Source organism: Malurus melanocephalus, unplaced genomic scaffold, assembly GCF_030028575.1.
Source record: "Malurus melanocephalus ecotype Western Australia unplaced genomic scaffold, MMel_1.1 scaffold_36, whole genome shotgun sequence".
Lineage (NCBI taxonomy): Eukaryota > Metazoa > Chordata > Aves > Passeriformes > Maluridae > Malurus > Malurus melanocephalus.
Window position 1 is genome coordinate 1,428,186 of NW_026623268.1, and position 13,914 is coordinate 1,442,099.

At 36.7% G+C, this 13,914-nt stretch overlaps 1 protein-coding gene across 2 annotated transcripts in view; it reads right to left on the reverse strand.

Moving 5' to 3' along the window:
* Positions 1-3,047: 3,047 nt before the first annotated feature.
* TBC1D23 (TBC1 domain family member 23) overlaps positions 3,048-13,914 on the reverse strand; it is a 32,029-nt gene continuing 21,162 nt past the window's right edge. The window contains exons 15-19 of one of the 2 annotated variants that reach the window (XM_057364161.1): positions 12,911-12,955; positions 9,815-9,903; positions 6,866-7,001; positions 5,844-6,038; positions 3,048-4,665 (exon numbers count right to left, since the gene is read on the reverse strand). In XM_057364161.1, the coding sequence (XP_057220144.1) occupies positions 4,584-4,665; positions 5,844-6,038; positions 6,866-7,001; positions 9,815-9,903; positions 12,911-12,955 (547 nt within the window). In that variant the 3' untranslated portion in view covers positions 3,048-4,583. The remainder of the gene's footprint in view (positions 4,666-5,843; positions 6,039-6,865; positions 7,002-9,814; positions 9,904-12,910; positions 12,956-13,914) is intronic. The other variant, XM_057364160.1, reaches the window with a different exon arrangement.

Sequence of the window (13,914 nt, forward strand, 5' to 3'; positions counted from 1 at the left end):
TGCAAACATCAGAGTTTACAGGTAACTCATTCACCTGGGACATCCCCATTCTTTTTACAAGAACAGCATCCCCTAAGGTACAAACATCTCCACAGTGCTCCAGATRTGGAACAGTGTCCAGTTCTGGGCTCCTCAGTATTAGAAATACAAGGAGCTACAGGAGAGGGCTCAGAKGAGGCAACAATGATTTGGGGTCTGGAGCATCTCTGTTATGAGGTCAGACTGCAGGAGCTGGGCCTGTTTAGTCTGGAGAAGGGAAGGGTGAGAGGGGATCCCATCAGTGCACATAAACATCTCAAAGGCATTTGWCAAGTGGATGGTGCCAGACAAGGAGCATAATGGCCATAAACTCAAACACAAGAAGTTCCACCTGAACATAAGGAGGGAACTTCTTTACACTGAGGGTGACAGAGCATTGGAAGAGGCTGCCCAGGGAGATCATGGAGTCTCCCTCTCTGGAGACATTCCAAACCCACTGGACACGTTCATGTATAACATGCTCYAGGTGACMCTGCCTTGGCAGGGGACTTGGACTAGAAGAGCTCCAGAGGTCCTGTCCAACACCAACAATTCTGTGAAACCAACACACTAAGTACCATGCTGCTCTTCCTTTGCTTTGAACACCAAGTGCTTCCCTTTACTCAGCACAGAACATTGCTGTCTCGTATGCATATTTTCCAACCTTGGGCTTCTTAGAAGCATGTTTGTAGAACTGTAGATTCATGTTGTGTAGAGGCAGTATTTCTCATACAAGATTGTCTCTGTAAGCTGAAAGCATATGATGGCAGAATGAGCAAAGATAAAATGGGTAACCCAGGGTGATCAATCTCTTACACACCTTCCCTTTCAGGAAACATGTAAAGAGATAAAGSATGGGAAGTGCATAACCACTGTAAAATGCACAACCTCTACTGTCTGCAGCAATTACAAACCTWCCTTCAACCAGAGAACCATTCAACCTGCCCCTTGGAACAAGTAAAGGGCAGCACTCATCCTAAACTGACCAAGCAAAGGATGGCAGAATGGAYAGTGCAGCAGCTCTTTGGCAGGCCTCCCTCCTTTTTACACACACCCATGGTGATAAAAAGAGCAGCAGATATGATTTTTAAGAGGTTTTTTCCCTCAAATACCACACTTTGCAGGGCTCCAGGGGGAAAGAACAACTGTCTCCCAGCATCACACAAAATAAGAAAAAGAATAAAAAACAGTATCATCCCTTCAAGGTGAAAAGCACCGGCCAAAAATCCAGTCCCCCATGGGTCAGAGAATGTATCTTTCAAGCCTCAAAACGAAAGTATCTGAAATCACTAAGCACACCCAGTAAAATAAATCACATAGTACTGATGCCTTATCAATCAGGCTAATCAGAAACAGAGGCCAGACAAACTTAAGAGAATGAGAATGGACAACTTTAATACAGGCCTAACAGGCCTACTGGTACATTAGGGCAGACAAAAGCCTCCTCCTGAGGCTACACCCAAAATGGACACCGAGTCACGAGATCTTCACCTTTTGTAAGATCTGCCTTATTAACATACTGGTTCTTAATTCTCCAATGATCTTCAGGTGATGATGTTAACCACCACCCCAAATTTGCTCCCCGCCAACTCACTGTTTTGGGGCTCTGAGGCAGCGAGGTGTCCTTGGATTGAGGCTCAGAGAGGGATTGTTTTGTCTAAAGATGGGAGAACGGTAGTTTTAGTGTGGTACTAGAGAACTACAAGAATACAGATGCATGAAAATATAGAAACTAAAAACCCTAAGGCATCAGTATCACCCCATTTCCTTCCCAAAAGGGAAACTTTTCAGACATTCAGTAGACGATGGCTCTATTGACACAGGTTATTTAACAGCATCTGAAGTTTTGAAACTACAGCCAACATGTAGCTGGAAGGACAAAAAAAGATACAATCACAGGTTGTATTGTTAGTCCTATGTGTAAGGACTAACAGGGAAAGGAAATTAAAAAAATTGCTGCTCTTCAGTCAACAGTATTTTTGGTGGATAATACATATAAAGTTCTTTACAAATTCTCATACAAATCAGGATCTAAAAGAATTTGTGAGACAGATCTCACAAAGAGGAATCTCACAAAAAGCCATCAGTGAGCACAGAAGCACCAACTCTCACTATGAAACAAAGGTAAGAGCTTTCAATTTGCAGAGAAGCTTACTCTGAGACATTCTTTCCCATTCCAGACCTCATTTCTGTTACTCCTGCATCATATCAACTGTCACCTTACAAGGTGACAATACAGACAGTGGTGCATGCAGAATAAAACAGAAGCCTACAAACCTCTGGCAAATAATTAAAAAAAAAAAAAAAGAACCTTGAAACTGAAAGAAATGGGAAGAAGCATACCAACTATTTAGATTTTTGTTTTCAAAAAAATATCACTCCAGTACTATAATCAGAATTTCTGCTTTGTAATACTAATACAAGTTATGTAACAAAAATACTAACTATAGGTATGCACATTATGAAGTGAAAGTAGCCCTTAAACTGTGGGTAGAGATGCACCAGCACTTTGGAATGTATGGTAAAAGGTCTGTTGATAACTTTACATTGCCTTGAAATTTAAAAGCAATTCACCTCTTAATGGATCAGATCATATGTTTCTACACAGAAGAGATCTAAGAATTGATTTCCTGTCACTTTACTTGCTGTAGATCTCAAAGGTCTGCTGTGTTTGCTGTGCTCACAGTGAAGCAGACACATTAGCCATGCTCCTTATTTAATACTCAAATACACCTGTTTAACAACTGAGTGTCATTTTCACTGTTCCCCCTCCTGAGTAGATGAAATGTGTTGTATCATTCTGTTAACATTTTCATACTAAAAATAAGATTCTCAGAAGTCTGGAATTTATGCAGAAATCTTTTCTATAACTTGATTATTTGTTAATTAATTCTGTGAATTATTTCTGTGAATGCTTATTATGGCTCACCCAAAAGTACTTAATGAAATTAACTTAAATTCTAAAATACTTACATTAAGAAGTCAATGGCAGTAGCTCCCTGTGATTTGTAATCAGCTTCTTCCACTCCAAAATTCAAATTCCATTTATTAAACACCTTTAGGAAAAACTTTTAATCGATTCAGAGTATGCAACTAAATGCCTTCTCACARAACAAGTTATGTTCAAATTGTACTGGTTTATTTACAACTGTAGTTTATAAACAGTAGCACAAACATCTTTACATGAAAAAATCTCGTTGCTGATAGTAGGCACAGAGTCAGAGACTCTTGAGGATAGTTCCAGAARGGATTAGGAAGAGGAAAATGTAATACAACAGCTGCTGGGCATAACTATAAATACATGAGCATTGGCCCAGGTGCAATTTCATGCAAATATCTTCAACAGTTCAAGTTCTATTGGTGTTTACTCAGATACTAAGAAGAAAAAAAAAAGTAATTAGTTCCAGAATTAAGGTGCCCTAGCTTGATTTCTAGTAAAATAACTTAGAATAAATGTTTTTTATAAAGGTCAGTTTAACTTATTTTACCCTCTGATGAAGTAGCAAATGATAGGCTTTGATTCAAATACTCAGAAGAYTTCATGCAGCAAAGCTAATCCCCATTATCGTCATTTCACTGGTTAAGAATACATTTACCACAGACATACACCACTGGAATCTCTCTTTTTTTCCATGTGCATTCATCTTCTGGCTGAACACACCTGGTCAGAATGTACTCACTTTTATGCTGAACTGAAGGGTTTTAAACATCTAAATGTCTTAGACATTTTGTTTCTGGGGAGCACGAAAACTTGTTTCCAGCTACTGTCATATTCTGTCATGGAACATTCATTTCAATGCCCACACTCATCTTTAAAAGGGAAACAACCTCAATCCATGAAATGTAAAATTTTGCATAATTAAAAAAAATCACAATCCTGTAGTAAAAACTAGTTAATTTTAGTATTTAAAAATAACCCTTACCACCAATTCCAGTTATTTCACCTAGTAGCTGGTAAGAATTTTAAAAAACCTTAATTTTACAAATTGCTTGTATTTTTTCTGTTTATCTGCAGCCCAAACTGGACTTAAMCATTTTAATGAGAAAACAGTATTTTTAAGATTTATATCCGCTCTGCTCATAAACCTAAATTTTGGGTTAGTCTTTGATACTACCCAGTAGGCAAAATCAAATTTCTAGACTGAAGGCAATGGAGACATTTTATTTGCAAGGGATAGTAATTTAAAAACCATTCTGCTTTCAACTGCTTCTCTCTCATAGTCCTTCATTCCTTTAACACATTTAATGTGAACCCAGCTGCATCTGCTCTTGCAAAGATGCAGATCACTCCCATAAAGGCTGCATTAAAATGAAACAAACTGACCTTTATAAAAAACAYTTCTCCAAAACAAAAATTTATAATATAAAAAAAACGGAAACAAAAGTCCTGTTCAGAAATGGATAATAATTTACCCTATCTTAAGCCTGCTACTCAGGCACTCCCATCAGCAAACAGAAAAATTCTCTTAAGTTAGTAATCAGTTGGGAAACAGTCAGCTTGTGTCCACATACAGTATCTTGGTTGCTTCTYCTTTATAAAGTGGTCTCTACAAAGTCTTTAGTTATTAACTCTCCAAGGCATCCAATACTTTCATGATCTGTTGTTTTATGGCTTTGGTAGCATCACCCGCATTTGGAATCAAATACCTTAAAAAAAATTAGAGAAAGCCATCATTAATCCACTATAAAATTTTTGAGTGTAAATTCCTTAATTATTTTGATTCTTCCTCTGTCTATGAGGAAGGGAAGARGGGACTATTAAAATTAAAAAATACTCAGAAAATAACATTTAATTCTTGATTATACTATGAAACACTTYCTGTTTGTGAACTTATAACTGTTGAGGAGTACTTCACATGCCATCTCAGAAACGAAAATTGACTGTGGGATAGATCAGGCAGTTCAAGATCCCCACAGCTAGAACTGTTTGATCGAAGCATAGTAGTCCTTGCTTGGTTTTCATTTTGTGGTTTGTTTTTTAATTCCCATAGATAGCTCTATTCCAGTCCACAAGGATATCATGAAGTAATTCAACAAGCAGAAAAGCTCTCTGCAAAATTTTAATTTCTMTTTCTTGACCTACTACAAACCTAAGGAGCCAACAGGCATAGAATAATGTCCTTGGTTAGGCAGCAAACTCATCTTTCCTCTCTCGTGAAAACAGAGCACCCACTGTACATAACTGACTCACAGGAAGAGGGTGAGAAAACATCCAGCTGCTATAACAACCTTCTTAAAAGTGCCAAGAAACAGCAGCCCACACCAGTGATGTACCCCTCCATCTGACCCCTGTCTGAAGCATGCAGATGCTGAGCATGGCAGCACCTAACTTCAAGAAGTCAGGTTTCAGGGAAACAAGAGTTTTGAGTTTAGGCTTCTGGACTCCTTGTACAATGCACAGAAAAAGTCAGATGTTCAAAAAAACCCCACAACTGATACCACAGAAGAATGACCACACTTCAATCCCACTCTTCACAATTCCATATTTTAGCTGCAGGTAGCTGTCTACTTCATCTTCATTTAAGACATAATAAGACATAATACAAAAACTTGTATTATGCAAGTTATGCAACTTGTATTATGTGTGCAAYTTGCACACATCCCACCGCCAGCAACTGTAACTGGAGTTCCTCCCTTCTGGGTCTTGTAAATGCTCCTCATTTCACCAGCAGATCTTTTTTCTAGTTCACATGAATTATGTATTCCTAAATAAAAACTATCACTCTTTCAACTCAATTCTGGGAATTACAGAAAACTTCCGATTTCGASTGGACAGCACCCTGGATATCATTACCACTTATACCCCTGCTGCTGAGATGGCTTACCTTTCAACTGCCAGAATKTCTATGCCTGAAGTATTGCTATTTCCATATTTAAAGGTGATCAGCTCTGGGTGTTTCTTCTTGGATGTGATTTTGACTACAGAGTTAAGTGCCTGTCGRGACTGTATGTAAGCCAGTCCTTTTCGTGATGGAATCTCCCTCAAACAGTACATATGGGTTGCTGTTACTAGGAGATGACTTGAAGGAAAAGGAAATACAAATTAATTTTGTTAATGAATTAAGTATCAGCTATTTCAAAAGTTAAGTCCTTTAAATAAATTACATGGAGAGAGCTAGATAATAGTTACCAAATCTAATAAATACTTGTAATATTTTCATAATATCTAATTAAGAAAGCTCTACAAAATACTTCAGATTTTCCTTGAGTACTGTAGCATAGCCATTTCTGAAAACAAACATGACATCCCCTCCAGCATACAAACCCAATGTGGGCAGTTCAYATGGTCACCTCAAAGCCTTTGCTTCGTCAGCAAAGATCACAGCCACCAGTAACGTGTCAGGCCACGCACAGAGCATGGAAAGTGCCTCCAGGCCCTCTCTCCCTTCAGTCACACCCCAATCCCATCCCTCCACCTACAGAGGGGCAGCTCTACACATGGGGCATCAAACTAAGTTAGAACGATGTGGTGACAGCCCATGACTGTCAACCCCTGTGCCAGCACCAACACTAACTCACTGATCTTCTCCCCCAGTGCAGGACAAACGTTTGCCTTCTTTATTGAAGGAATGCATGTTCAGCTAGCAGTGGGAACACACTGCCTGAGTTTCAGTTCAGTTTGAAAACATTTTTCTTACTATCTTGTTCTTCAAAGCAAACTTCACACCATTTTGACATGTAATTACCATTCTATGACACTGCAAACACAGAAACATTTTGTTCTAGGTTGTTTCATGCTTTCATTCCCTAGATTAATATAAAGGATAAGTTAAGTGACCAACACTTTTTAAAAAATATGTATTATCAAGACAGACATTTTCATTAAACTTATGATTAATTTCAGTACCTGGGAAACATATGCCCATTTTCTTTTACTTCATTACATGGAAAGTTATACTTCACATCAGGTTTATTTATCCATGTTTGGATGTTGACAACCTCTTTTCGATCATCGTCTGACATGGAGGAGCTATCAATTTCATCTGTTTTGAAGGGACGGGGTAAAAAGGTTAAAAAAAAAAAAGAAAAAGTATTTTCACATACCATCAGACAACTTTTCAATTTACCTAAACCTACTGTAGCTACACTGGTTCAAAGCAAGGTCTACCAAACCATACAGAATTATTGAGAGGGAAGAAAGAAAAAGGCAGGCAGATCTGATATTTCTCTCTTAATTTTCTCTCAGCAAAAAACTGTTTTTAGCTCAGGGAATATCTCAGGTTGGTCCAATTTGTCTATTCAGTAAGGTTTCATGGGTTTCTTWCATTTCACTTGTCCAAACTTTCCTTGAAGCCATATAAATCCTTTGCATCTAAAACACAAGTATCTTTTGCCAAGGAGTACCAAAACCAAGCCAACTACTGTCCCAGGAGGGCCTCTTCTAGCTTCTTTTGCAAGAAGAAATGAACACCTGTCAATCYCTTTCAAGACCAGGCATTATTTTTGTGGACCAGTTTTCCTTCCTTAAAATGCCTATTTCACCTAACAAAATTTCTAATATTCAGTTGTGCCTGTTGTGAAAGTCATTTCACATCTCTCCTCACCCTTCCTCCTGAACARTCTCCTGTTCAAATGTTGCTGATGTCAAGGGCAAAAGATACACAATATTCAGTATGTGGATGAACCATAGATTTGTGAGCATTTGATTTGTTCTTCTGACTGCTAAAGAGTACTTATTATATAACCACTTATTATAAACTCACTGCTCCCAGACACAGCCAAATCCCTCTACCACTTTGGAGCTGAAACTAGAAGGGGTTGGGTTTTTTTTTTCCATGTCCTTCTTGCCTTACATTAATTCATACCAAATTTCATGTCATTTTATTGCCCAGTCATTCAGRCAAGAGAAAGACTCAGTCTGTCCGTACTGCCTCAAATAACCTTGGATCATTAGCAAAAATTGTTRTCTTTGGCAYCACATCCYWTTCTAAGGAYRTTTAAGAACATAATTAAACCCAAARTTTTCAGCACAGACCTCTGTGAAACACCAAAAACTACTCCAAGTGTTATCACTTAGTTGCAAAATACTGCTTTTATGTCTAAACATGGTGATTATGTTTACATAGTAATTTTGGTGCTACATTAGAAGAATTAAAGCAATCTAGTTGTCTAAAACAATGAACTATATTAACTCCATGCAAATTACTTCCAGAAATAACTCATGACAGCTCTTTAAAGAGCCTTTTTCAAAGCCAGTTTCCTACATTTTGTTAAATGATTTATTTCAATGCAATTCAGAATTTGAAACACACTTCTGAAAAGGTTTTCACTSAAAAAAAATACATTATGAGATTGAAGAAAATGGAACAATAATCCACCCTCATGGGTGGAATCACAGAATCCTCTGGAATCAGAATGGCTGAGGAGAGAAGGGAGTGTCTGCAGGTCACCTGGTCAAGCAGACTCACCTAGAGCAGGCTGCAATTATTACACCTGACTGCAATTACTTATTTCAGAAAAACCCCAAACACTAAAATTTCACAAAAACAATTGTATAGAAACAGGTTCACTTTTTGCATTCTTCTGTATCAAGATAATAAATGTTTCACTTCATATGTGTTGGCTTTGCTCATTCAAATTGCACTGATTCTGCTTACTTACCAAGGGTAATAGTGCTTTTAAAAGCAAATCTAAATAGAACTTAGCAAACAACCATTACTGAAAAYATGTTCTAGACAATCTGTCTTTGAGCTGGTTTTCTGAAACTACACAGACTTTGCCAAACACTATTATGGATGCTCAAAGAACCGTGCAAACTTAATTACACAGCATTTGGAGAAATACCCTGTTAGCATTAAAGCTTCTTCCTGATAATTTCACTTTGCTCCTTTACAATTTTTATAGCAGATGATGGTCAACTGTTTGTCATCAATCTTATTTAAACCTGTGACTCTCATTAATTTTSCTAAATTGCTTCTTTTGCATGTCAAAAACTCTTAGACTAGTTACTTGTTTCCCCCACAGAAGCCAAAAATGCCTTTTGGCCACAGRAGAGTTATCTGTCAAATGGTGACTGGGCATGGGCTAAAACTATCAGAGCAAAACCAGGGAAGCAGTAGGTCTGCATCATTTTAATAATAGAACTGGTCTCAAAAAAAAAGCTCCCAACAAACCTTTATGAAATGTGTGGTGTTCCAGTTTTGCCTGCAGTTTKTCAACTAGATAAAAAAATTAAATAAAAATTGCTTGTTTTTTTCCTACAGCATTATGCATACATATCAAGAGATGAATCAATTATTAACAGATTCARTGCTGAAAAGCAAAGTCTAAACTACTGGAGAGGTGTATACATATTAGCCATTCAAAGTCTAGCTCCAACTATATTTCAGAAATTCAGATAATTACACTAACTGACAATACAGACATTTAAACTGAGATAYATCAGCCAAAGTTTTTCACATTTTGCTTACTGGTGTGAGTAATAACGGCACAATTGCCAGTTTACAYGCACAAGACCAGTGTAGAAAAAGATCTTTACTACAGAAATAACAAGTGAAGACAAGAGAGCCACTAAACCCATTTWTTACCATTTCTTCCTGTTGGCTAGTGCCTACCACAAATTATTTTTTATTTGTACATAACTTTTATGTACACATTTTTTATCCATAGTCTGCTACTATGTATTTGAAAAGGGTTGGTCCTAGGTACCACCATAAAACACATGATCAATGATRATAATTAGACAATTATCATATTGCAAGACAAAGATGCAAGATACACTCTTATGGTTTAGTCCAATATTGATAATTTTGTTTGAATAAGCTAMTCTAGATAAGAGGAAAATCTTGTACTGTACCAGTATCATACTCTTCTTCATCACCGATGCTGAAAACCGGCTTCACACCTCGGTAGGGTTTTCCTACTCTGTCACTGCTGCTGACATGTCTGTGGCAATGAAAAGGGCAGGAGAGGAAGAGGGATGGGAGAAGAAAAGTAACTTTGAAACTGATGGTCTGAGTTCTACAATAATGTATTAGCAAATGCAAACACAGCTGTGCAACAAAGAAGGACAAGAGAATTTCATGAAGCTGCCTGCAAGGAAGATGTGAGTGACCCATCAAGTAACTTGGTTAGTGAAAGCACATAGCTCAGTTACTTTGTGAGGCTGAGTGTTGTAACAAAGAAAGTGAAAAGAAATGCTATTTTGTTTTAAAAAAAMCCCAACTTCTGCTCACCATSTCAAATGGCAACATATATCAGAGACCTGAAAACTGACTACATGCCAAGTTTCTAGCATGAAACTAAAACAGATCTGGACAGTCAGGGCAACTTCACAAGAACGCCAAATTTAGATGAAGAAAAAAMCAAAGGCTATTAACTAACATGTCTGGCAGTTAATTTTTCTGGTGAATTCCTCAAAACATAACAAAATGCCTTAAGAACTATGAAGTGGGGTTATTACAAACCATCCACTGTTTATTACTTCCAGCTCGAGTCGTATCTTGAAATATTTGGTCAAACAATTCCTACTGCTACAATCAAGCACCACTGTGACACTGATGTAAAGAATCACATTTAAATTGTTTCTACAGATSATATCAAATGTAGCAAACACACACAACTGAGTCTTAATGTGTGACAGCAYTATTGCTATTCCTGAGATATTTTAAAGTTCCAGCTCAGAATGCTGTGATTACATGGTCACAGCTGAACTAAAATCTCTTGCCTTCAACTGTCGAAAATACCCGAAAAATATGAGAAAAAAACCCAAAARTTCAGAAAGCCACAAAACAGGCAATTTCTGGGAAAAAAAAGTCATGGTTTTAGCCTTCAGAACAGGCAACACTTAGTAGTTTAAAAAAAGTGAAAACAAAACTGAAATTTGCCTGTCCTTTTCCTCCAGTTCAATAATCTCCTTCCCATACTGAGCATTTATCTTTCCTACCAACTCTAAGCCTTGGTTCCTGTTTTAAGTATATTCACAAGCTCCAGTTTACATGCCACTGTAGAACCATGCTGGACAGAGAACAGATTTAGTAACAAGTAAATCAATGCTACCACTTATAGATACCTGAAARTAGAATTGGAAGTCAGAAAAGAAAACAATGTTTTCTATGGGCAAAATTTACCAATATAAACAAAATAAGTTAAAAAAAACAACCCAACAGAAATGCTGTCTATAATGGCACAAAAATAAACATACAATAACATGCTCATTAGTGTTTAAGACAATAAGCATCAATGACACTGACAATTCAAGAARACAGTGCTTCTATCTGGAGGGTTTTGTAAATATGCTTTAGTAAGACATAATCAATTGAGTAAGAAGCAGCACAATTAAATAATGTCAAATTCAATTATGCAGAGAGGAACTAAGAGCAGATCTCACTGGTGTTTATCAGTTGAAGTTAGTCAAGAGAGAGTAAACAAGAGAGTAAAAAGCTATTTCATAAAAGCCTAGTAAAATCTTAAACTAGAAATTTATTCCCTTTAACCTCTTTACATCGTTACATGGTTACAAATTGAATGACAAATGTCCCTTGGTGGCAGACCTGCCAAATGCAACATATTGGTAATAAACATGAAGTAGATCTAATTGAATGGATGCAGAAAAAATGCCATTCTAGGTCTGTAAGAACTGTAACTTTAAGAAAATACTCYAGGGATATATAGTGCAAGCTAATTTATTATTGCATCTACCCAATGAAAGAAAATATTCAACGGAAGAAGGAATAAGCCAAACAACCAAATTAAAATCTCAAGATATCATAACTTCTTGATTACAAATACAGATTCATACATCTTCAAGTTATCGAAGAATTATCATGTATTTAATTTGGTATTTCAATAATTTCTTACTGTATTCTAGAAACAGATCAACAAAATGTGGGGTACAATCCCCACGTTCTTTACTATTTGTAAATTAACAAAAACATTCTATGTGCTATTGGGTGATTCCCATTGTTCTTCTTTTAATTACTTCTTTTAACATTACTTCTGATTTTGCTTACACAAACACTACCTTTTCCATGRTTCTTTTGGGTGAATCCCAGCACAAATTATGTGCAAACTACTTGAAAGAAAAGTTAGTCAAAATTCCTTGAAAGCCCACTTGTAAAATTTTCACTAATTCATGCAGCATCAATCTTCATGCTTTTCAGTGTGCAAGGATCAAAAGCTACTAGAACTCCTAGTGTATAACCAAAGTTCCAAAGTGATTACGCATAAGCTGCTCTTCAATTATCACAAGTAATTTTATATACACTCAATTCACAACTTTTATTGTTGAAGTATAATTATAAGACAATGTATATGAGGTAAATGTGAAGGGCCTCCACATTTGCATGAAATGCAGTAGCTATGTGAACAAGATGAGGTAGAACTGTAAAGCATATTTACTTACAATAACTTTTCTTTTCCCAGTAATGAGCATGTCTGTCTCTATCAGCATGTTTCATCACCATGTGATAAGAAGCATAAAATTTGAGAYTTCCAGACAGAATTTCCATATGGGTTCCCTGTCATATCTAAGTTCTGATGGTGTTTTATGAAAAGTTTACTTTCATACTTGTAGTCTCTCATGAAAACCTTAAGCCATAATTTGTTCAGTAATTACTCCTGGTGTCTTCTACTAGTACAGGATACTAGTAAAATGTATATAGGAAATGACAAGTTTAAAAAAAATCCATAAAAAGCAATAGCAAGGAAAAAAACAGAAATAACAAAGCAGAAACTAAGAGAAGAAAGTAATGCCAGTACATTCTTTTTTCTTCCTTTAGTCTCTTGACCAGTGCTTGTAAAAAGTAATAGCTTTGATATATTCCAAAAAAYTAAATTTATATCAAAATATGCAAGCAATCTTGTCAGTGTAACCAATGCTTACAAACATTGTGATGCCATGCTAAATACAAGAAAGGTGGTTTTAGTCAGACTGCTTAATTATCAAGCTTACCGCTCCAGGCTTGCTCTGTCTGGCCAGGAAAGATTGAAAGGTATTCTATGGTACATTGGGGCAGAGGACAGAACAAAAGAATTAAAAAAAATGTAAAAGAAAAGCCAAAGTAAATAGCTGAAATTCTCTATATTGGYAATGTATCTTCCTCAAGAAGGATGCTTGTAAATCAAAACAAGGCTTCATTAAGGTTGGACATGAGGTAAAGAAATATTAACAGAAAAATCTACTAAGACAGCATGGGAAATGCATCTCTATGGCTTATGTGCAAGCAGCATTGATTTCACAGAACGMCTTAGGTTGGAAGGGACCCTACAATCCATCTTGTTCCACGCCCTGCCATTCACAGGAACACCTCACACCATACAGCTTAAAGCCCCACCCAGCCAGGCCTTGAGCACTGCTCAAGGGTGGGGCACCCAGACTTACCATGGGCAACCTGTGCCAATGCCTCACCACCCTCACAGTAAAGAMTTTCTTCCTAATATCTAATCTAAATCTAACCACTTTCAGTTTAAATCTTCACATTCATTCAATTTAGTTCTTCACACAGCAAAAGCTACTCCTAAATGCTATTTAAGATTTTTTTTTTGCCTCTAATTGTGAAATTAAAGTAATAATACTAATTAAAAAAAAAAAACAAAAACATTTTCCTACACAAAAAAAAGGAATGATCTGGGGTTCAAGACTATTAAAAACTACTGTTCATTTGGCATGTATTTTAAATCCTGGTATCAAACAAATGCTAGATCTCTGAGATTCCTGAATACCAATGTCTTGGTATTCAAAATGTAACTTCAAAGGCTGGAATACCAAGAACAACAACAGGGTTTTTGTTTAAAGCTTTGACAGACGAAAGCTGTTATTCTTGTATTTAGTTAAGTATATGGAATGATGACTTCCAAATTTGAAAGCATTCTTCAATGTACTTGCACATTCTTGTTCCTAGCTGTACTTGAAGACACAAAAACCAAATGGGTGAATTCTGGGTTTGAAAAGCAGCT